Source organism: Drosophila miranda, chromosome XL (genome assembly GCF_003369915.1).
Source record: "Drosophila miranda strain MSH22 chromosome XL, D.miranda_PacBio2.1, whole genome shotgun sequence".
NCBI lineage: Eukaryota > Metazoa > Arthropoda > Insecta > Diptera > Drosophilidae > Drosophila > Drosophila miranda.
The window spans coordinates 1,916,676-1,938,666 of record NC_046673.1 but is presented as its reverse complement, the minus strand read 5'-3'; the positions used below and the strand labels follow the sequence as shown (position 1 = coordinate 1,938,666).

At 44.4% G+C, this 21,991-nt stretch overlaps 6 protein-coding genes across 7 annotated transcripts; 1 reads left to right on the top strand and 5 right to left on the bottom strand.

The window, feature by feature from the left end:
• Positions 1–183: 183 nt before the first annotated feature.
• Positions 184–2,987, bottom strand: LOC108159855 (tektin-3). 2 transcript variants are annotated; one of them, XM_017293462.2, is made up of 5 exons: positions 2,419–2,987; positions 1,643–1,995; positions 947–1,534; positions 576–884; positions 184–516 (listed from the first exon to the last, which is right to left on the bottom strand). In XM_017293462.2, the coding sequence occupies exons 1-5, from the start codon at positions 2,725–2,727 to the stop codon at positions 288–290; spliced, it is 1,788 nt and encodes a 595-aa protein (XP_017148951.1). In that variant the 5' UTR covers positions 2,728–2,987; the 3' UTR covers positions 184–287. The 2 variants fall into 2 exon arrangements, with proteins under 2 accessions (XP_017148951.1, XP_017148943.1); XM_017293454.2 differs by lacking the exon at positions 2,419–2,987 and having other exon boundaries at positions 947–1,583; positions 1,643–1,735.
• Positions 2,988–3,188: 201 nt separating this feature from the next.
• Positions 3,189–4,306, bottom strand: LOC108159869 (NFU1 iron-sulfur cluster scaffold homolog, mitochondrial). Its single transcript, XM_017293473.2, has 3 exons — positions 4,177–4,306; positions 3,859–4,115; positions 3,189–3,789 (listed from the first exon to the last, which is right to left on the bottom strand). The coding sequence occupies exons 1-3, from the start codon at positions 4,242–4,244 to the stop codon at positions 3,254–3,256; spliced, it is 861 nt and encodes a 286-aa protein (XP_017148962.1). The 5' UTR covers positions 4,245–4,306; the 3' UTR covers positions 3,189–3,253.
• An 821-nt stretch (positions 4,307–5,127) lies between these two features.
• On the bottom strand, positions 5,128–9,130 carry LOC108164590. Its single transcript, XM_017300415.2, has 4 exons — positions 8,993–9,130; positions 6,394–6,721; positions 5,719–6,311; positions 5,128–5,643 (listed from the first exon to the last, which is right to left on the bottom strand). Exons 1-4 carry the CDS (start codon positions 9,053–9,055, stop codon positions 5,449–5,451), a joined length of 1,179 nt encoding a protein of 392 aa, XP_017155904.1. The 5' UTR covers positions 9,056–9,130; the 3' UTR covers positions 5,128–5,448.
• A 1,510-nt stretch (positions 9,131–10,640) lies between these two features.
• Positions 10,641–12,679, top strand: LOC108159017 (solute carrier family 35 member E1 homolog). Its single transcript, XM_017291902.1, has 4 exons — positions 10,641–11,196; positions 11,329–11,537; positions 11,596–11,721; positions 12,014–12,679. Exons 1-4 carry the CDS (start codon positions 10,866–10,868, stop codon positions 12,482–12,484), a joined length of 1,137 nt encoding a protein of 378 aa, XP_017147391.1. The 5' UTR covers positions 10,641–10,865; the 3' UTR covers positions 12,485–12,679.
• A 91-nt stretch (positions 12,680–12,770) lies between these two features.
• LOC108159019 lies at positions 12,771–14,124 on the bottom strand. The gene is made up of 2 exons (XM_017291933.2): positions 13,329–14,124; positions 12,771–13,259 (listed from the first exon to the last, which is right to left on the bottom strand). The coding sequence occupies exons 1-2, from the start codon at positions 14,036–14,038 to the stop codon at positions 13,052–13,054; spliced, it is 918 nt and encodes a 305-aa protein (XP_017147422.1). The 5' UTR covers positions 14,039–14,124; the 3' UTR covers positions 12,771–13,051.
• A 2,657-nt stretch (positions 14,125–16,781) lies between these two features.
• On the bottom strand, positions 16,782–20,378 carry LOC108159018 (DDB1- and CUL4-associated factor 7). The gene is made up of 7 exons (XM_017291918.2): positions 20,223–20,378; positions 19,870–20,008; positions 19,516–19,771; positions 19,237–19,429; positions 18,716–19,175; positions 18,464–18,645; positions 16,782–18,394 (listed from the first exon to the last, which is right to left on the bottom strand). Exons 4-7 carry the CDS (start codon positions 19,425–19,427, stop codon positions 18,196–18,198), a joined length of 1,032 nt encoding a protein of 343 aa, XP_017147407.1. The 5' UTR covers positions 19,428–19,429; positions 19,516–19,771; positions 19,870–20,008; positions 20,223–20,378; the 3' UTR covers positions 16,782–18,195.
• Positions 20,379–21,991: the final 1,613 nt, after the last annotated feature.

Below are 21,991 nucleotides of genomic sequence, written 5' to 3'. Positions count from 1 at the left end.
AAATAAAATACGTCACACCTACTGGTTCATATAATTTCCTGCTTTTATTTGTTTTCCTGCTGCACACCAGTCAAGTCGATAGTTGCAGCAGAGCTGCCAGATGTCTATGACACTAGAGGTTAATTTGAATGTAAAGTGGCACGGCACCAAAATATATGTAGCAAAAACAAATCGCAGAGCATATCTGATGTAAATAAATGTACTACTACTGCTTCTGAAAATTTATGTAATACATTTGAGTGCAGAATAAATGATTATTGCAACCTAGAGTACACTTTTCATAGATTTTAATAGCGAATCAAGTTGCTGACTGGGAAGGAGCGACGCAGACTCATGCACTTCTCCCGATCGATGAACAAGGCATTGACCTTGTTGCGCAGGTCCACTTCCAGAGTGCAGCGGGTCTTCAGCAGGCCCTGGTGTGTGGCCTCCGACTCCTGAAGCTTGTGGTGGAGAGAATCCACAGCGCCCTGAATGTCGTACACCTCTTGAACCAACCGATCCTGGGCATGATCCCTAAAAGGAATTGAATCACATGAATATATCAGAGGTGCCAAATCCTAAACTGCACTTACTTGCAAAGCTCGACACCCTCGCGATGGCACCGCGCCTCGAGGCGCGTCTGGGCCACCTTAAGCGGCATAGACTTGTCCTGTATGGCCTTCTGGAGCAGAAACAGGTGCTTCTCCATATCGAACAGCTCCTGCTGCACCTTCTGCAAGTGCAGCTGTACGCGGTTCTTGGCCTCGGCCATCTCCTGGGCCCGTCTGTCGAACGCATTGTTTGTGTTGCTCCAAAAGTCCCACACGGTGGTAGCCACCGCATTAACCACGTTCTGGGAATCACTGCGCAACTGGGACAGCTTGGCGCGCTCAGCCTGCGAACTGGAGTGACAGGAAAAAACCTTTATTAATGTCCAACCCGACCCAGACCTTAGCCATCTCACCGTCTAACATGCTCGCTGCTGGCCTGAGCCCACGACTCCTGGGTGCTGATCGAGGGATCGTACTTTTCGATGCCGCCGTAATAGGCGATGCCACGACTGTAGTTGTTCAGCTGGTGACACATCGAGTCGATGCCTAGAGACGACTCCTTGTGTGACACATCGTCCTCAAGCAGGTGCTGGGCGCCACGGCAATCGAGTGCCTGCTTGGAGATCTTCTCATGCAACCCACTGAGCCGATCACGCGACAGCCTCAGATTGTTAATCTCCACCAAAAGGGCCTTTTCCACGATATCGTGTACCTTCTCGGTGCCCTGGCGCGACTCCCGGTGGAACAGACACTCCTGGGCGATGTGAAGTGGTATTTCCAGATCTAGCAATGCCTTGCCGCACTGCCGCTGCAGCTCGTTAATGTCGGCCATCTCGGCGATGAGCTTCTCCAGCTCGGCATTTAACTCGTTGCGCCAGAAGGTCAGGTCTGTGATGCGTTCGCCTAGGCGGCGGCCTGCATCTCGCTGCCCTGAGGTGGCCTTCTCGTCAGCTTCGCGCATCAGGCGCACTGCATCATTTCGCATCCGCTCCGACAGATTGCTAATGGAGTACAAAAGGACAGCGTTCATACATATTTGGACTGCACCGACTTTTGAAACCATATTTAAACCATATTCATATGACATGTAGCTTTCTTCAGTTACTCACCGGTTCATGTTGGACTCGGAGTACTTGGTCATGTTATTGTTATACCACTCGTTGTTGGTATATCGCGTGTAGAGGGCAGCCCGGGCGGCATGTTGGGGATTCCGATCGAAGCCGGTGACCAGATTTGGAAAGATCATCCCGTCGGTCTTCATGCCCTTTGGCACAAAGCATTGCTTCGTCAGCTGATTGGTCACCGGCTGCTCCGGCAGATGCTTCACCTGGATCAGCTCGAAAGCCATGGCCGGGCGCCACGGATGGCGCTGTGAAGTCTCGTAGGCGGTGCCGACACGGGGTGGTATTGTCGGTCCGCTGACTGGTTCCATGCAGGGCGGGGCACCCGCATGGCTCCAGGGCTGCAATTGGGAATACATGATTGTGGTTGGCGGTACACCGGAGCTGTTGCCCGTATTGCCATTGTGCTGTTGGCTCATCTCGATTGAATCGGGAGCTTAGGTTGAGTGCGCGTGAAGAACTGGGAATTTGTGCCACTTGTAATTTTGTTGTAAAAATGTAGGAAATGTAAGAAACTACAAATTTGTGATTTTTCTACGAAAACTGAAAGCGTAACAATCGATCTCGATGTGTGCTCGTGCTGTGCTGTTTGAGGAATGACTGAATCTACTGACAGAGCCTGAAACCAAAGCTGCAACATTTCCTGTGCCTGCTTGATGGATCAGACTTTGTACAGCAAAGTCACCCAGCTGGGTGTGCTGGGTGCTGGATGCCAAGGTGCAAAATTATATGATATGATATGATTTGATTGAGTTAGATGGTACATAGGACTCCATGAGATTGCGATGATCCTTGCGCTCGTGGTACTCGTTCATGTCAGCGGTGGGCCATTTGTCCAGCAGATTGTCCTTGACCAGGCGATGATCGAAGATGCGATTTTCGAGAAAAGAGTGCTTGTGGAACTTGGTGACCTCTTGCCCCTTCAACGGTGCCATATCGGTGCTGTCTACCCTGTCACTCACAATGGGCACGCTGGAACGCAGGAGCAAATTCTTGAGCGTCTCAGGTGCCTTTTGCTGCGGATTTGGATAGCGTTGGCTCAAAAAGTGATCCTCGTTGGCCCAGCAGAGCATCGGTTAAGCTTGAAGGTATGTATTATGTATGTTCGGTCCCGGTTGGCGTTCTGGCTGGAGCAAGTACGGTCAGTGGTCTGCTCCGGACTGCAGTTGCGCGGAGATAAGGCCTCGCTAGTCGCTAGTCGCGCTTTGCTTTTGGCTTGTCAATTAATTATTGATTAAACTTGGTTGCTGTAGCAGCGGCTTTGGTTGGCATTGGTTTGCTCTCTGTTCTTGTAGAATCAATGGCAATAAAACGGGTTTATTGACCCACTTGTGAGGTGGTGGCGGGGGGTTTGGCTTAAACTGGGACAAGGCGCGTTGGGAGTATGCAAATTATTGACCTTGCGCAGTCCCCAATCGATTATGCACCGCTTTATTGTGATGGCAGGGAACCTACACTCTGCTTGGATGTTGGGGCTCTAGACGAGCAACTGAGAACGAACTTACCTCAAAGAATTAAAGCTAATGGACTTACATATGTGTATAACTAGGATTTTACTACAGAATTAGCAACGCAAACATTATAACAACAGATCGATGACTAATTGGGGCCACCGCCTATGCCCACCGGCGCCCCAGCGGGCTCCTTTTGTTTAAGATTCTTTTCAAAGCGCTCGAACTCCTTATCGGCCATCCTGTCGACGTCGTCGAAGACCTGCTCCACGGACTCCACCTCAGGTATGTAAAACTGCAGCATGTTCTGCACGCCGTTCTTTAGGGTGACAATCGAGCTGGGACAGGATGAGCAGGAGCCCTGCATCTTCAACTTGACGACACCGTTCTCGTAGCTTATGAAGACGATGTCTCCACCATCCTCCTGCACTGTTGGTCGGATGCGTGTGTCAAGCAACTCTTTGATCATCATTACTGTCTCGTCGTCGTCGTCGAGTATCTCCGTATCGGCATTGGGTCGAGCCTCATGCAATATGGGCAATCCGCTGGCAAAGAAGTCCATAATGACGGCAAATACCTCTGGCTTTATCAGACTCCACTCGGCACTTTCTTCCTTGGAGATAGTGATGAAGTCAGAGCCAAAGAACACTGCCCGCACGCCCTCAACGCGGAATAGCAATTTGGCTACGAAAAAAAAAGAGTGTTGAGATGGTTACTTGCTTTGACCGTCCTTCAGTTAGTAGTGGCACTCACCCAATGGACTGCAGTGGGCAGCCGTTCCACTGGGGAAATCATAGGTATTGCCCTTGCCCAGCACCTCGACACCGGGCAGAAACTTCAGACTGTCTGGATTCGGTGTGTCCTGCGTCTGAATGAACATGCTACGCTTCCCAACCGACGATACCACCTTCTGGCGCAAGAGTCCTGGTACTGGCCGACCATAAGCCGGCTGCGGCGCATTACGTTGCCCTGACACGAAACCCGCAAAACCTCGGACACCTTCCTGGCCGCTGCGTAGGGGAATCGAATAAAGATCATCCATGGTTGATGGAAACGCCAAGGAACACTTACAGCTGCCTGACGGTGATGCGTGAGTTACGCAAAGTAATTCTTGCTGTGTACGAGAGTAATTTCGACATTTTGGTAGTTTTCGTCGTGATTATGAATTGAAACGTAGAATCAGCTGTCACTGGCCATCTGGCTATGTGGCAACTCTGTTAGTTTCCTATCGAATGTGATTGCCACCACTAATGTTGTGTATCGAGAATATAGAGACAGGCGCTGCCAGACTTCCGTTACTCTTCGGTTTGGCGCATAGCTCAAACGAAAATTATACAAATTGAACTTTTCTGTGCCATTCAGTCATTATCTTTGTATTATTATATTATATTTTCGAATTATGTGGAGTGGATGAGTCTGTAGTATACGTGTACATGGTACATATATTCCTCTTCATGATGCCGTGATGCCGATTTTATCTGGCGATGTAACTAGCGACAGTAACTAAGCAAAGGAACAGGAAAATAATATAAAACATAAATAATTCTTCAATAAACATTCTTCATTCATGAATCTGCCTTTGGGCTCCTCCCAAAGTCTTGCGAAAAGCACCCGTAAATAGTCGTTTGAGTCGTATAGGAGGTGCAGCTGGAGCTTAACGAGTGGTATTCACACCAAAGGATTACCTTTGTGTTCATTAGAACACATGAACAAACACATGTTACAAAACATATTTTGAGTGACAATTTTCGTCCAAGTGCCATTCAATTTGGGCATAATCTGAAGACATTCTGGTTCCAGTAAAAACAAAATAAGCCCCAAAAAATCTTAATTGGATACAAAATTGGTCATTTACCATTGCATGCAGCTGAAAGCTCCAGCCCAGTTACCCGACAAAGGTCCCATGTACAGTATTCGTGGAACTTTGGAAAAAAGGATACGGAAACTCAAAAGTTAATGGAATAGAAGGAATCGTTGGCACTGGTTTTCAGTGGACCCATAGGAGAGTAACAACAGTACAAGTTCAACAGATAGTATAAATGTTTATCTTGAATATGACATACATTTGTTTTGTTTAACTTATTCGTACAGGAGATTACAGATCAGATGGTACAACTTGAATGGATACATTTTAGACTTGCTGTAATTGTTCGATAATGTTCAATATACGGTCCTATGCTGATGGATGATGGATCGCGATTCATCCAGAGTTTAGCTTTTGACGAAAATTAGATTTAAATTTAATTGAATTGAAGAACAGAAGCATATTGATGCACATATGTACATCGAACAATTACCTAACTTACTATACATAGTAGTTAGTCTGCGTTAGTCTGATGTAGCTTAATACTCTTCATATGTGAAATTGGTGCCGAACAATGTGTTGCAAACATTCACGGCAACATTTCGACGTGCTATTTTCTTTGAGCGTCCATTGGCCGTAAACTCCTGGTTGTCAACGATCACACCGAGACACTGGGGCACGTTGGGCTTGTCGCCAGCGGTGCCATAGTCCTCATACGCAATTCCAGGGCGCATCTAAAAAGGTAACAAAAAGAACATTGGTCTCGTAAGTTCGAGTTTTACTACGTTCTCTGATCTGAGTGAACCTACAATGCAGAGCAATGTGGCCGGGTGCATGGTCTGCCAGTTTGGGGGCAATTCGGCACGCACTGGTGGCTTCTTCGGCTCCTTGGGGACGACGGGAACTGCTGCATTGGCGTCTCCCTGCTGCGGCTGTGCATTTGCCGATGGATGCATTTCGGGCACAACGTAACCGTCGCGCTCCCACTCGCTGAATAATTTATATATTGCAAACGATGCCAAATTGAGCATTGGCAATTCGTCTTCGGGTGATTCAGTGTCGCTTCCATTGGTGTCCATGGGCTCTGGGCCAGTCGATGCTTGGTTTTCCACAGCATTATTCTTCGGTTTGCGAGGCTTTGGCTTCATTTTGGCAATGATATAATCACGCAGTGCATGCTCACAGGCCAAATTTTTCGCCGCCATCTTGGAGAGCCCCTTTCCATGGTACTGGTTCGAGTTGACCGTGAGTATGGCAGTGAATCCGCCATCAGGATTGCTATTGATGGTAAAATCACTTATGTTAACGCCCTTGAGTTCGTTGAGAGCCATTAGGGCATTTTTCGGCAACATCGACTTGCGTAGCTGGCGATTCTGGCGTTGCTTCTTATCGCGAGTGCGTTCTGAAAATTCAAAGCGTATCACACTATCATTAGATTGCAAGTGAGGTTGAAGACGTGTCGGATCTGGGATGCCGGTGCTTACCCGATGACTTCTTGCGCTTCTGGAAGATCTTCTTGAACGGGATTTTCCCTCCGTTGCCATTATCGGCGCTTATGTCGATGTAAAACCCTTCGCTTGCGCTTTCGATGGGCGACGACTCGTCCTCGGCCATGGCAACGGGTTCATCCTTGACAAATATTGGAATGGGCAAGGCACTAACTGATGGCGGTGCATCTTTTTTCTTTGCCTGCACCTCTTTGACTGCAACTGGAGCCGGCACTGGAGTCGGGGTAGGCGCCGAGACTGGAGATGCCTGCGACAGAGGATTTGCCGGCGGTTGAATCAAGGGCTTGGCCGCGCCATTCGGATTCTAAATTATTGAAAAATTTCATTAATCATCAAGAAAAAGCAAAAATGGGAAGCAGTTTTGTTTATTTTCTTTTGTATGTGGTTTGTTCTTCTAAGAAAAAGAGAGTATCCAGTGCCTGAGCTAGATTCCCGGGAAGCTTCAACAGTGATGCTGTGAGGCTGCCTAGGATCAACCAAAAAAACATATCTTTACCAATCAAAATCGTCTTACATGCCAGTCAATCGATCTACTACATCAGAAGTGGGTGGCTCGCGGGAGACTCACGGGAGCTCGGTCCTACTAAAAACCATAGTTCAGGAATTAGCCATGACCATTCCTGCAACCAAAGTGACCCAAAACGAAACTCGGCCTCAGCGAAACCATATGCCGATCAAAGGATGGTTTCTCTCGTATCTGGCCAAGGGCCTTCCGGACCCCAACGCTGGCGTTCAATGCGACTTTTGTGCGTATTGAACGCCATGTCGGCTCATTTGGCCCTTGGCTACTGGTGTTTCGTCTTGGGTACTATCAGTGAAGTAAATGAGCATTGCTATCTAGCGCAAAACTAATAATTTTAAGTTACAATTTCGTGTGAATGAATTTTCAGTAGCCATAAAAGCCTGCGAAAACCGCAAGTCCAGCTGAATTCTATTGTAATTGCTGGCTCCAGTCGATTCGAGTCTCTTAAATGGAACTCTGTGGGTTTACTTCGGATACTGCTATGTTTGTCGAATTGGATGGGATGGGATTGGACGGGACGGGATCCGATACGGATTTTGATTCTGGTGCTGATACAGCTCGGTGACCGGTCTGCACTTTCGATTAACCCGCTTTTATGGCTATTGCAAATAAATTCACAATTGGGGGCTGAACACACACATTTTCATATTGTGCGCTGCAAATTATATAAATAAAAAACAGAAATACAGTTATTACAATAAAGGTTTTCTTAAGTTTTTAAAGGAATTCAACGAAATTATTTAAGCACGTATGTATGTATGTATGTATGTGTGTATGTATTTGCGTGTGCATGTGTAGTATGGGAGTAGATGTGGGTTTTTGTGTAAGGATGTATGTATCTATAGATGTGTTGGCGCTTGTGCAAAGACTTTACCTTGACAAATTATGTACATATGTATTTTTAATGCACACATTTTTCTCCTCAGAAGCTACATATGTTATTGTCTAGAACGCAGTTCATTTTTCGACACCGCTCAAACGAAATGAAACAGCATGATCTATTATTTAACTCGCGACGGGTTTGCCATTCCAGCTGTTTCCAGCCCAGGTCAAAGAAAAACAACTTTTCTAACTTGAAAAACGGTAGCTATGTGTGCATATATTTAAAAATGCACATTTGCATGTATCTATTCTGTATGTTTACATGCATACATATGGATTAGAGGACTGCATAAATGGCAAAACCCCGGCATTCGGATTACCAATGCGCAAAACGAATTGAATGAATTCGAGTGCTACACCGATAGAGTTTGAGTGAGTGAGTGCGGTGACATTCGAGTGCATTCTATATTTTTGCCTGTAAATTTGGGCGGTAATCAGTGTCCTCAACTTTTGAGGAACAGAGCTTAACAAATATATTGAGTATTCAGCTTTCCGGTTAACATCAATTTTCAAATTTGTATGCAAGTCGAACTTTTAAAATAGCCAGAATTAGCTATAAAATAGCTGATTTGGCAACGGTATAAGCAATAGCCTTTCAATTGTTGTTGCTTTGCTGTGCGTAAGGGAACAAATAGCAAGAAGAACGAAAAGCCCAAGCAACGAATGAATGCGCATGCAAAAATTCGGGTAATCCGAATGTTTGAGGCTATTCCGTCGCATTCGTTTCGTTTTTTTTATTGGACTTACTTATGTTTTGAATGGAGCCATGCAATTGTCTAATAAGTGCATATATATGTATCTACTTAACACTATACTCATATACAAATACCCTTTGTCTAACCAATTCTGACCCTTTTTAAACGGCTGCAAAGCTGAATTTCTGGCAATTGATGTTGAGTGCGTAAGTTGGTGTTTCATGAGGCCATCACACTAATACACCAGTGCAGCAGTGGGCACGCTTTTGAGCTTAGGATCAGAAGCAGAAAAAACAGAAAATAACACTCATGAGCGTGACTTGGTATTGTGTTTGCAATCTTGGTCCCGAGCAACGTACACGCACACTGTTTATTGAGTTTTTTCTTGTTTCTTGTGCATCCATCTGGCCTCTTAGGCCTGCCCACCCCTGAACCAGAGCATTAGATTCTCTAAGTCATTTTTGGGCAAACTTACATAAACTCCTCCGGAAACAAATGCTTTGCTATTAGCTGAGGTGGCTCGGCGAGAACGGTTCATCTTGTTTTTTTATTTTATCTGATCAAATCGTAGTTGTCGAATGAAATGAGTCAATTCTGTATCTGCTCATCAGTTCGGGCTTATCGATAAAATATACCGCCCGAACCTCAGAAATATACTAAAATATACCGTCTCATTTTAAAAATATACCGTAAATATACTGACAAATTCAAGTTATATTTTACATATTCCTCGTTTTTGATATTCCGTGGAATATTACTAGATATATAGCACATTTAGCCATGCCCACATAATTTTATCCGATTAGTGAAACTATTTCTACTTGACGGATTTACACCTGGATTCTGACCCTCAGAAATATACCAAAATATACCGTCTCATTTGGAAATAATTATAAAGCTGCGACACGCATCTAAATTTTTTTCTTTGCACATTCCCATCGGAAAGCGCGCGATTGACCATTTATTTGAAATGTATGTACATATGCATAATGTATGCATATTTATTTTAGTATATATATATTTTTTGTAGATCGCATATTTAAAAAATGTCATTATTTTAGTTCAAATTCCTTTTTTATACATATGTGATAAACAAAGAAGTCGAAGGCCGACGGCGTTTACATAATATTTGTATAATTTATAATCAACCTGTCTAAAATAAGGATATTAATGTGTATTTTGTATTGTAATATTTTATATTGTGTAGTATAAACCAAAAAATAACAGCTTTTATATTTTTTCCACGCTCAAGTCTCCCTCAAGCTGACCCATCCTGCCCATTCTTCATTTATTTTTTGACGGTCAGGTCTGTTCATCAATAAGCTGAAGACTCAAAACATAAAGCCCAAATCAAATTAAAACGAGCTGGAAGCACAACAGAAAACAGACATCAAAGCAGCATTCAAAGCTCTGAAAACGGAAAAGCATACAATCAGATATTTTTGTGAAAACATATTTTGCGTGTTATGCTAACACATTCAAAGCACTGCTCTGCTGGCTGGCTCATGATAACGCGGCGGTAGCCGAACGTCAGAGCCGTAGACCCTGGGATTTAGTTTTCTGTGTTCGCTTTTCAGCATGTTCGTAGTATGAACTGGAACATTTATATACTGTTTAGTTAGTGGCTACACACACACATGCCACACTTAATAGCTAACATGAGTTATCCATCGATAGTTGAGCTAAACAAATCAGAACTCGTGCTTACACTTGTACAAAGTCGATTTATTCAGTTTGAGCACTGATACGTGTTTTTCCAACAAAATTTTATAATTCAAACAAATTGTTAAAATGGTTGATCTACTAATAAAATGAGTTTAAAGTATTTGTTTTAACGATTATATGTATATTTACACCACTTCCCCCAACCATAATATTTACGCGCCAAATCTTAATTTTTGATCTAGTAGTATTTTTTGGTACTAGTGGGGATAGTTGCGACGATATTTTGATATATCCCCTATATTGACAATATATCCCAAGTCAAAAAACAATATATTCGAATTATTACTTATATCTACATGCTAATTAAATAATTGATTCATATTTTATATTCCATTTTGCACCAGACTTCAAGACCAATCTACAGTTAGCAATCTAGCGATAGCACGCAACGAACCGATAAATTATTGGGGCATCTGGTTACACTGACGGGTACACGTAGAAAACAAACAGACGACGTTTTATGTTTAAAACCAAGTATCGCAATGCAATAACGTGCCGAAATCAGCAAAAAATCCCCACCCGCCGGCTTCCAAGTGTCCGGGAACAGGCGACACATTCGTGTAACTGCGACAAAAGCAGGCAAGGGCCAGCGACAGCTACGACGATCCGATCCGGACACCAACATGTTGGGCGGCAAGCGGACAAGCTCTCGTCATGTTGCCGTTGTATTGATGATGTGCCTGTTCTGGTACGTCATCTCGTCAAGCAACAATGTGATTGGAAAAATGGTGCTCAACGAATTCCCCTTCCCCATGACCGTCACCCTGGTCCAGCTCTGCAGTATCACGCTGTACAGTGGTCCCTTCTTTAACCTGTGGCGTATACGAAAGTACCAGGAAATTCCGCGCGCCTATTACATGCGCCTGATCGTCCCGCTAGCTATTGGCAAGCTCCTCGCCTCAGTCACCTCTCACATATCGCTGTGGAAGGTCCCTGTCTCCTATGCACACACTGGTGAGTAGCCACATCCATGCATATCCAAAAAAAAAAAAAAAAAACCTCGTTCAACACGTCAGCAACACTGGTGCCAACATTAACTTTATCCTCTCACACGCACGCAACCGCACGCACCTCTCGACGACCCAGTCAAGGCGACGATGCCTCTCTTCACCGTTGTGCTGACGCGCGTCTTCTTCAACGAGAAGCAACCAACCCTTGTGTACCTGAGTCTGCTACCCATCATCACTGGCGTTGGCATTGCCACAGTCACGGAGATCTCATTCGATATGCTGGGCCTAGTTAGTGCCCTCATCTCCACCATGGGCTTCTCCATGCAGAACATCTTCTCCAAGAAGGTAAGTCTATTGCCACTTCTCAAAGTCCCATGCTAATGAATTCTTATCACACTTTCAGGTGCTCAAGGACACCAACATTCATCATCTGCGGCTGCTCCATCTGCTGGGAAAGCTGTCGCTGTTCATTTTCCTACCCATCTGGCTGTACATGGACAGCTTAGCTGTCTTTCGCCACTCGGCTATTGTAAGTACTTCTTGGTTCGCTTCAGTGTGGAGGATGGCAGACATAGAGAGCGATCTTTAATAAAGCAATCAATTATCTTATCTTAATTGAAGTGGTTTCTTCCGTTTCGTTGAATATTTTAAAATTGAACTCCCGCAGAAATATGTACGAGGACGGAAAAAGTTCATTTTAATCAAGTGAAGTAGAACATCCAGCAAATGCTGATGTTTCCAGCTCGATTTTCCATTCCATTCCCGTTCATTTTGACCATTTTAAATTTCATATTAAAAAAATTAAAAATTTTCAATTGCAGAAGAACATGGACTACCGCGTGATTGCCCTGCTGTTTGCTGACGGCGTCCTGAACTGGCTGCAGAACATTATTGCGTTCAGCGTACTGTCGTTGGTCACACCGTTGACGTATGCAGTGGCTAGCGCCTCGAAACGGATATTCGTTATTGCCGTCTCGCTGGTCATACTGGGCAATCCCGTAACGTGGGTCAACTGTCTAGGCATGACGCTGGCCATTGTCGGTGTTTTGTGCTACAATCGCGCCAAGCAAATCACAAGGTCCAAAGAGCCGCCGACGCTGCCGCTATCGCAAAGCAATCACATTAAGTATACGCCGCTACAGCAGCAAACCGATCCGTACTACCGCGGTGCCATGAACGGCAAGATGTCGAATGGACTGCACAAGCCGGGCTCGGCTTTGAGCGGCAACAGCCTGTTGGCCAACGGGAGTGGAATGCCCAGCGGGACGGCCACACGCTTGCTCTTCGTTTAGTTATTAGTTAGAGAATCTATTCCCCACTCCCCCTAGGCTAAAAGCTAAATAGTCTAGTAGCATTACCATAACCAGATTTACGATACCGATCCCTGTCAAGTCCCCACTCAGCTCTCTGTTCCCCCAGCTATCGACTATGCGTGGATATCCACAGCCGTAGTCCCTAATTAATGTTGTAAATTGTATTTTTGATAACTTTTTGATGCGTTTTTTAGTGTTTTGTAAATAAGTAGCATGAGACCCCTCCTCCTCCCTCCCTCCTCCTCCGTCTTTTGATTTTTTTTTGTTTTTGAATTTGATGCAGCCTTAAAGTGTATTCAGAGAGCGTGTGCGCATGTTAAATGCCACAATAAAATGTTGACCATGTACATACATAGGCATAGAAATTGCAAATCACCTTGTGTCCTCATTGAAAAGCTCCGATCCCAAGCAGAACCGAACCTCGGTGCACCGCAACAAGCGACCCTTGGCTTACGATTAGCATGATGTCTACATAGGAACTAGTCACTAAGCAAAACAAACACCAAAAGCCCCGAACAACCCAACAGCAACCCTCGGCCTCTCCTCCTAAGGAACTGGCTCCAGCTTGATCCACTCGTTGATGACGTCCTGGTGGTAGCCAATACGCTTTAGTAAAGCCTCGGAGCGCCAGTTGGTAGCCACAATCCAGGCGGTCAGCGTTACCTGCTCGACTCTGGCTATCCTTCTGGTAATGGCAGCGGCCAGGAGTCCCCCCAGGCCTCGTCGCTCAGCCTTCGGCAGAACCTGCAGCATTCTTGAATGAAGAGAAGCAGGCCATCGTCAGTCGATGGAGATTAACCACGCAGTTTGGGGCTGGACTTACCCCAATCCAGATAAATCGTTCTGAAAGATCCAGGCTATCAGCTCGCCCGTGTCGCTGCGACAAGCGCCAATCGTCTTGTTGAATTTGATGAGGGCCCTCAGGTAGGCCAGAGAGCCCTCCCCCTTATTGGGCCATATGGCGTGTACCATGGGGGCGTCTTCATCCCTCAGCGGACGCAGCTCGAACTCCGACAAAAGCTCGGGCACCTCGGCAGTAAGAGCCCTGTCGTGGGACAGCACCATTCCGAAGCATTGACGGGCATTGATCGTGGTGACGCCTCTCTGTGCGGCCAGAGCCTTGACACGGTCGCAGAAGGCAAGGTCTACGTTGGTGAGGAGAGCGCCCCGCGTCCACTCAATCCGTTTCGTCCGCTCCAGGCATTCTAACAGCTCCCGAGCACCCTCCGGCTGCCAGCTGAAGAAGGACACGCTCTGCACTATGTCCCGATGGAGGCTCACGTAGGTTCCAAACCGTCGAAAGTCCCCCTGGCGATGCGTGTAGAACTGTTTCCTCAGCGAAATGTAAGCGGGATCGTTCCTGGCTATACCCGCCGCCGCCAGCTGGCAGTCCCATTTGCGCTGATTGTAGAGCAGAAGATAGTGGAAATTCTGGGGCCCGTATTTCCGCTCGTACAGACCGAGCAGCTCGTCGACCTCGTTATCGCTGAGTGGCCGCAAAATATCGATATCCTTATCTGCATTGATGCCCATGCTGGTTCTGTCACCTCTGTGTGGTCTGATCGGACTGCCCGCTCGACTTTCAATGTCTCGATGACGGCTTGCCCCGCAGCTAAAACGTCGCAGTTTTCTAATTTGTAAGTCAAACTACTAAATTCTAATTCAGCTGATTAGATTTCTCTCGCTCGGCCAGGTGCGGACTTGAACGGCTCATGGGGCTCAGCAAAAGCAGAATGCAGCACAATCGTTTCAAATACATCGATATGTTCGAGTGGTCTGCTCAGCATAATGTATGTAGAAATATACTGTAGTATTACATAGGGGCTCATCAGAAATGTAAGAATTTCGTTTAAGAATAAGCTTATTTTCTGTTTAAATGGAGGATTTTCGTAAAGCCAGCCCTTGTTCGTTTTAGGATGATATACCTACTCACATATGTATTTATGTATGTACACATAAATCACATAAATGTAATTCTTAATGTGTTCCGATTTTGGATTTGAACATTTGATAGAACCTTGCTATTGGCATACATTTTCCGCTCCACTTTCGAAAAGAGCTCAAATACTTGTGATCGTGTGTTGGAGCCGCAGACGCTCGTGGTTGTGGGCTATTTATGATACAGTCAACGCTAAGTTCAATAGCATGCAAATCATTGCACCCCGTATAGTGTTGTGTTGTGTCGCATATCGAGAATGGCGCGCAGTTATAGTTATGTATGTTATTCGGTATAAATATAAAAACCTTATGGGAAAGCATAGTGGTATACGGCTATTGGTAAATCTCATCATGATCTCCAACTGCTTGTTGTCACAGGTAAGATGATGCGCATGATACACAATGAGCGACACAAAGAGATATCGCTGCACCATATGAGGACGTCCTCCATTGCAACCGGAGAACCGGAACAAGCGACCGTACACCATCAACACTTCCATACCATACGTGAACCTTATCAGCTCAAACCTGAGCCGCTCATCAAGGCGATCATTCAGATTTCTTACAATCAGGAGCAGCAGTGAGCGTTTACAGATCACCGACACACCGACAACGACAGGACCATAGTTCATCAGACTCTACTCAAACAGGAGAAGGTCAACAAAAAGGTGGCCATAGCGTAGTCCGGGCAAGGGGAAAGCCACGGCATCCATTTCGATGTCTGATCCAGGTGGTCTTACCGAATCTCGCTGTTTCTTCCCCCGTCTAGGTCCAGGAACCAGAGTCGAATCCAAAGTCCCTCAGCCGATCACCGGATTTGATTAAGACGCAAATTCGTTATTTAAAAATGGTTTATTTAAATATTTGTCTGTTTGGTTTGTTTCTTTTATTTTGTTTCGCCCACCTCTGATGTGCGACATCATACATCATACCTTTTCTTTTCTTTTCTTTTCTTTTCTTTTCCCGTCTCGTCACGAGTCGTCACGTCACGTCACGTCTCGTCTCGTCTCGTCTCGCCTCATGAATCAATCAATCGGCGTCCTACCATTCCTAGTTCTCCTAGTGCGCTTGGTTTAACTACCAGCCTGGTACAGATGTCTATATACGATGCTATGTGTGGGTGTTTGTGTATGTATGTATGTATGTATCTATATAAATGTTGTATCATGTCCATAAATCAGTTGGATAATATAATAATGAAATAAGTATAACAAAAGCAGAGAAAGAAATATATGTACATATATTTATGTATGTACATACGTACTTATGTATATCGTATGTATGCGTAAGAAAGTAATACATATGTATCTGTCTGATCTGGGTTTTCTACATGCATGACTGTTGAATTTTTTGTTCTTGGAAACCATTTTGCAAAATCAATGAAGATGTTTCGTACAAAGTATCAAAAACGGTTCAATCCGATTACAGCATCTCTTTATGATGATTTTTGTGTCTTTTTCTTGTTTTGTTTTGTTTTATTGTGAAGAGCGGGAGGAGTAGTGTTGTTGTATTTGGTTGATTCAGGGTGTAGGCAGGTATCTTACATGTCTATAAAAAATCATGCGCTAAGTCTTGTTCAAAAGTGTGTTCTTATTTTTTTACTGGCTCTGATTGTTGGTTGGAGTTTTTGTTAAAAAAGAGTGGTTCCATATTGTATTTACAATACATGATCATCGGATTACACGGTATCGGTATATCTAACACGCCTTCCGCAATATATGTATATGTATAATTATATATATATATATATATATCTATATATATATATCTATATATATATATATGTATATATAAGTTGTGAAATTGCTATAAATTGCAAGTTGCATAAAAAAAGTCATTCGATTCTTGTTTGGAGAAGTACACAGAGACGTGGAGGATTATCTGTGGGAGTCTGTTGGGGTTCGAGTGCAAAATGGAGGCCCCAAAAGCTACGCAACGGCATTCAGTCTCTCTCTCTCTCACTGCTGTTCGCTTCCATGCAGACTGCCTGCAGACTCGCTGAGGCAGCGAGAGATTCTCACAGTTGCCCAGCAGTATTAGGAGGCGACGCTCTAAAATTTGTCGTCCTGTCCTCTCACGAAGGATTCTTGCCTCCTTTCCTGCTTATTCACGCTGCGAGAGCCTATTACATTTACTTTTGCAGCTCTCGTTGCGGGGCAGTAGTGTGTGTGTGTGTGTGTGTGTCTGTGTGTGTGAGTGTGTTTGTGTGTTGGTGTGATAGGACGATGGCGAGGGCTGTTTGAAAAGTCTGTCTTAACGCTTTACTCTTGAAATTATCATATTTCGCTTGTAGTTTGGTTTCTCTTTATCTTTGTGTTTCGTTTGTGTTTTTTTCTTCTTTTTCTTTCGCTTGGTAAATGGATATAGCAACAATCTTGTATTCTCTCTCGCTCATATATTTCGGTTTTTTTCTCGTTTTAATTGTTTTGTATTTGCGTTTGCTTTAGTTTGTATTTTAGATAGTATTGTGTTCTAGCTGTGTGTCGTGTGCATTTGGTTTTCTGATTTCAGTTTTATTCGGTAATATATGTAAGTATCTTTTCGCTTATTTAACTTATTTGTTTTCTCTTCTCTTCCTTTTATTTTGTTTTGCATTTGCTTAAGTCCATGGTTTTTCTTTTGCTGCTGTTTTTCTTTCTCTTTTTTTTTCGGGTGTTTGGTTCTCGTAGAATTCGTACAAAAAAAAAAAGGAACGAACAAAGTAAACATATTTCGAAAAAGCTTTTTTTTCTTTCTATTTTGTTTAATGTGTTTTTATGTGTGTGGTTGTGTGTCTGTGTGTGGGTGTGTTGCTGTGGCCAGACACATCAACGGTAACCACATTCTGTGTGGGAAAACGAGGTAGGACATTGTTTTTTCTTTCATTTAAATAACTGTTGGTTCGTTTCTTCACTCTCTTCTTTATACTTTTCTTTCCAAATTATGAAATAATTGGAGGCGCCTCAATTTGATTTGTTCTGGGTTGCGGGCATATGGCCTTTACCAATATGACATTTAACTTTGCTAACTAGCTGCGGGCGAAATATATGCGTCAGCTGGGAGCAGCGCTGCGGGCAGAGATAGCCGATTGTTATACGTTTTAATGACATTTTGTCCCAGTGCCTCGACTGATAGTCGGGAGAGATGTCGTGTCTGGAGACGGCTACGAATACTAGTTTTGCGATTTGTCTCTGATGCTATCTCTCTCTCTCTCTCTCTCTCCCTTCGCAGATAAGTTAGCAAAGTCGAATGTCATATGGCTATAAGGGAGGTCTCGTCAAGGGTTAAATAAACTACAGTTAGAAATACATCTTTTGGTTATACCTTATAGATTCCCGACTTATATACTCGTATAATCAACTAAGCTAAGATATCTAAAAATACATACATCATCCAGAGCGCGACGCTCTCTATCTATCCTTCTGTCTCTCTCTTTGCCTCATTCTATCCCTCTTGTTCACACTATCTCTCTCTCTCTCTCTCTCGCTCGTTCTGGAACAAGGCAAACGACAGACAAAAGCTTTGAATTAAACAAGTGACAGATGCGGAGAACCCAGATTTAACATAAATCCACTCTTACATAGCCTTCACTTCAGGTTCATCCGAAATACCAACAGCAAATGTGTGTGTGTGTGTGTGTGTACATGTGAGGGTGTGTTCTGCGGATGTGTGGTTCTTGTGGTTGACTGTGCGTTGTTTAGCAATTACATCCAAGTGCTTTAGAGCCACAGCCACAGCCAAAGGCAGGAGGCAGGCAGGGACAAAATTGACTCTTAGACTCGGAGGATCTCGCACGCTTTGTTGTAGCAAATGGCTATCCAATCGGGCTGTGTGGCGCCCCATTGAATCTGATTGACTTCGCCCTCGGCAGCTGTATAGGCTAAAATTGGATCCTCGATTGCGCGTGGCATTTGTTGTATATCCCAGATCAGTGCTTGGTGATCATCACCGGCAGTGCAGATGTGACAGGAACTGCAAGCAAACAAGATCAAATTAGTGGGGGGAAGCCCAGTCGAAGACCGAAGGGCCGACAGTTCTTACCTATGCGGCGCCCACGCAATACCGTTGACGCACGCTCTGTGATTGCTCAGTCTTGCAACGGGAGTACAAGGAACACGAACATCTAAAATAATAACTTCGCACGAGTCCATGGCAACTGTGGCTAAGTAATTCGGATCTTGTTTGTTCCAAGCCAGACGCAGTAGCGCCGTGTGGGCAGGATCCTGCAAAAGACAAGCAAGGGCATGACGTTAAATGGGATTCTTGCCGGCCGTTCCACTCAGGTCCACGTACCTCATAAATAATGGTCGAATGCTCCAGATGCCTCAAATCGAACATGCGCACCGATCCATCGGCACCCACGGAGGCGAACATGTCCCGTCCACCGCCAGCCCGTGAGAATGCGATGTCATAGACCTCCTTGTCGTGGGCTATCAGCTGCGTCTTCACATGTCCCGCCACATAGACGCGGGCGTGCGGTTGGCCCGTTTCGAGGCCCCAGATGGTGCATGTTGTGTCTATGGAGGAGGTGCCCACCAGATTGGGATCCACCTCGTTCCAGTCGAACGACGTGAGCGGGGCACAGAAGTCGCTGTTCTTGTTGTTGTTCAGAACGCACTCAAGTCTTGTGTCCGGCTCGCCGGCACGCCACACGCGCAGATAGTCGCCGCTGGTGGCTAGCAAATCGGGATAAACGCCTTTCGAGTCCGGTATCCACATTATTTTTGTCGTCGGATATGGATGATCAAAGGTGCTGAAGGAAACAAGATTATCAATCGTTCAGCGGAGAGTAGCCAAAGCCAAGCCAAGCCAACCTTTTAGCACTAAATTCGCTGGTGTCCTCGTCCAAGCTGATGATTTGCACTTTATTGTTATACTCCTCGATGAAGCTGCCCAGGGCAAGGCGGAACCGCTTGTCCGGTCGCACACTCCAGTTCATGGAATAGAGCGGCCATGGTGCGAGATATTTGTAGATCTCCTTGCGTTTTGCGGCAGTCGATGACATAACTGGAAAAGAGTCGTATGGGTCCATGAATACGTCTGTTCTTGGCCTGGTTTTGGGTTCCCCCAAGGGAACGGAACGCCTCACTCACCTGAACAGTATATTGGAATATGACGACTGAGAGATGCTGAGGAGATGTTGCTTGAGGTGTGGGGCTCAATCAATGCTGCACTGGGAACAGGGTTCTGCCAAAAGGTGTCCCCCACAAGACTGTCGAAGGTGGTGGGAGGGTCTGAGCGGGTGGTGGGCGACAATTGACAATGGCAATGACGATGACGATGGCGAGATGACGACACGAATCAAAAATTGCGAAAAATTAACAAAAAGCCAACGTGCACTTTGGTTTACTGCCAGAAACATGGAACAAAAATAGCAATCAGTATTATATTATATGAATTCGAAGAGTTTTCTTTTGTAGTTTGTGTTTAAAGCAGACTTTTCTCACTTCATTTTGCCCGAGTATTGTGTCGGCGGCGGCTCTGGCGACTGCAGTGTTGCCAGTTCAGCCTTTTTCCGGCTAGAATTGGGTGCTTGAATGTCCAACAAGCTGATTCGGTCAATTTTTAGCTGGCCAAGACGGGTAGCTATAAAAGATCATTTCCAATTAGTGTTTTGCCCATTTAATGCACCCCAAGCCTCCACTTCAGTGTAGCCAACTTTTCGCATTTCGCGGAAAATCTTCAGCCAGCTATTCCCCGAGTTGGCAACACTGAATGTAATGCGACGCGACAATTTGCGGCCTGCGATTTCGATTTGTTTATAAAATGAATGGTGCTGTGACACGCCGGCAGGCACTACCTGACACGAAGGGCATCAGAGATGCGGTAACATTGCTTTTCACTATCAAATCGTTTGGGCACAACTGCAAATAAATTGCAAGCGAATTTTAGAAAGAAATTTTCACACTAGATACCAGAGAATAAATTTTCACTTAGAATGTATATACTAGAGATGAACAGGTCTATCGATAGTTTGATGGCCGACAATAGCGATGATTATAACAGCTAGAGTTGGTATTTTGGTAATAAACATTAATTGGCATGTTTTAGCTATTTAGGACGGTCACACTGGTAAAAAAAATCATCAGATTGTAACGTAATTTTGGGTAAACATCGTAAATGTAATATATTCGTTTGTTTTCATTGAGCGAACTAAGCCATTGTTTTAGTTCGTTCGATTTTGTTCCCTCTCTAGGTCACATTCCTTTCCATTTCTTAGATAGTATCGATAAACTAACATAATATTGGACAAAAATACTACAAAACGCGTTTTTGGAGTAGTCAATGCACCTTGCAAAATTTGCAAACGCCTGGGGAAAAAGATGATATTTATCATCTTATAGACTTTTCACACTGTTTTGATAATAGCTGTTTTGTGTGTTTGATGACGAGGAAAGTAACCGAATTTTGGAAATCAAATTGTGTGCTATTTTTGTATGTTATTAGTGGTGATGGCTGCGCGGATAGCGCATATTTCGAATAGACCTATTGGCGTTCGAAAAGGTCGCAACTTTTTGTCACCGCTAGGCTTTTTCTCATGTATGTATCGCATCCCAAGTGCAAAAAGCCTATAACTAAGGCAGTATATATATATCATTTATAATTTATTAATTTGATTAATTTATTTGGGAATATTCAATGAATAAACGCAATTGTTAAGGAAACTGAATGTAGGAGAGTTGTACTAGATACTTAAGACGCTTTTCTCTACTTCTTTAGGTACTCCTCCGACGATACCGAAAAGACTTTCAAAATGTGGTTGAACTCCTCCTGGAATTGACAAACCAAAATCTCGTTTGAGCTAATCATGCAGTTTCCGTAATATCCAAAAAAACCTGTAAATGTCCAGTTGTCAGAGCCGCTTATTACTTTTGTAGGGTCGTGGTTATTTAAGATCCTTGAGTTCCAGAATCTCTTGCACTCGGGCCACGCCATCCATCACGCAGATCTTGTGGTTAAACCACGGGCAAACCGCAGGCAGCCAATTCCAATACCTTCGATATCTTAGAATAGGCCATTTCATGATCGGTGATAATGCAAATGGACACTCCCCGCTCCAGTGCTCGCTGCATGGCCAAGAATAGATCCATAGAAGTGAATGTGTATATGGCTATATCAATAGAGTATTGAGCCATATCGATCAACTTTCTGAAGCTGTCCTTGTTTACACATTCAACAGTTGTGGCGGCTGGCGCTCATGCTTCTTGTAACAAATTACTCCAAGTTCGTTGAAAAAGAGAACCTCGTGGACTCGACGGCGTTCATATTTTATTGCTTTCAGTATTAGCTTTGAGGCTAAGGTGGTGCTAGCAAAACTTGTGATGGTGGCCAGAATCGGTGGCCACTTTACCAAATCAAACATTGCAACAATATCCAATATTAAATATTTTTGTTCTTGCCGCTGTAAGCGAGTCCGCAAAACTGGCGTTTCGAAATCTATACTTCCCTTCTGATAAAGTTCCTCATAGTTCTAGTTCGTAAAACTAGAACTAGTTCGTAACATTAGAACTATCGGACGATAGCTTGTATCGATACCTATTCTGATAAGTACGATATTTCATACAAGGT

Coding starts and splice junctions, on each gene's coding strand:
- LOC108159017 (XM_017291902.1), top strand. CDS start 10,866: ATGTTGGGCGGCAAGCGGACAAGCTCTCGTCATGTTGCCGTTGTATTG. Junction 11,197..11,328: donor TGTCTCCTATGCACACACTG/GTGAGTAGCCAC, acceptor TCGACGACCCAG/TCAAGGCGACGATGCCTCTC. Junction 11,722..12,013: donor TCTTTCGCCACTCGGCTATT/GTAAGTACTTCT, acceptor TTTCAATTGCAG/AAGAACATGGACTACCGCGT.
- LOC108159855 (XM_017293462.2), bottom strand. CDS start 2,727: ATGCTCTGCTGGGCCAACGAGGATCACTTTTTGAGCCAACGCTATCCA. Junction 1,996..2,418: donor GCAATCTCATGGAGTCCTAT/GTACCATCTAAC, acceptor TCCCAATTGCAG/CCCTGGAGCCATGCGGGTGC. Junction 885..946: donor AGCAGCGAGCATGTTAGACG/GTGAGATGGCTA, acceptor CTGTCACTCCAG/TTCGCAGGCTGAGCGCGCCA.
- LOC108159869 (XM_017293473.2), bottom strand. CDS start 4,244: ATGTCGAAATTACTCTCGTACACAGCAAGAATTACTTTGCGTAACTCA. Junction 4,116..4,176: donor CGCATCACCGTCAGGCAGCT/GTAAGTGTTCCT, acceptor TCCCCTACGCAG/CGGCCAGGAAGGTGTCCGAG. Junction 3,790..3,858: donor TGCCCACTGCAGTCCATTGG/GTGAGTGCCACT, acceptor TTTTTTTCGTAG/CCAAATTGCTATTCCGCGTT.
- LOC108159019 (XM_017291933.2), bottom strand. CDS start 14,038: ATGGGCATCAATGCAGATAAGGATATCGATATTTTGCGGCCACTCAGC. Junction 13,260..13,328: donor AACGATTTATCTGGATTGGG/GTAAGTCCAGCC, acceptor TCTTCATTCAAG/AATGCTGCAGGTTCTGCCGA.
- LOC108159018 (XM_017291918.2), bottom strand. CDS start 19,427: ATGTCATCGACTGCCGCAAAACGCAAGGAGATCTACAAATATCTCGCA. Junction 18,646..18,715: donor ATTCGACCATTATTTATGAG/GTACGTGGACCT, acceptor TGTCTTTTGCAG/GATCCTGCCCACACGGCGCT. Junction 18,395..18,463: donor ATTGCGTGGGCGCCGCATAG/GTAAGAACTGTC, acceptor GTTTGCTTGCAG/TTCCTGTCACATCTGCACTG.
- LOC108164590 (XM_017300415.2), bottom strand. CDS start 9,055: ATGAACCGTTCTCGCCGAGCCACCTCAGCTAATAGCAAAGCATTTGTT. Junction 6,722..8,992: donor TTGTTTCCGGAGGAGTTTAT/GTAAGTTTGCCC, acceptor TCAATAATTTAG/AATCCGAATGGCGCGGCCAA. Junction 5,644..5,718: donor CGGCCACATTGCTCTGCATT/GTAGGTTCACTC, acceptor TTACCTTTTTAG/ATGCGCCCTGGAATTGCGTA.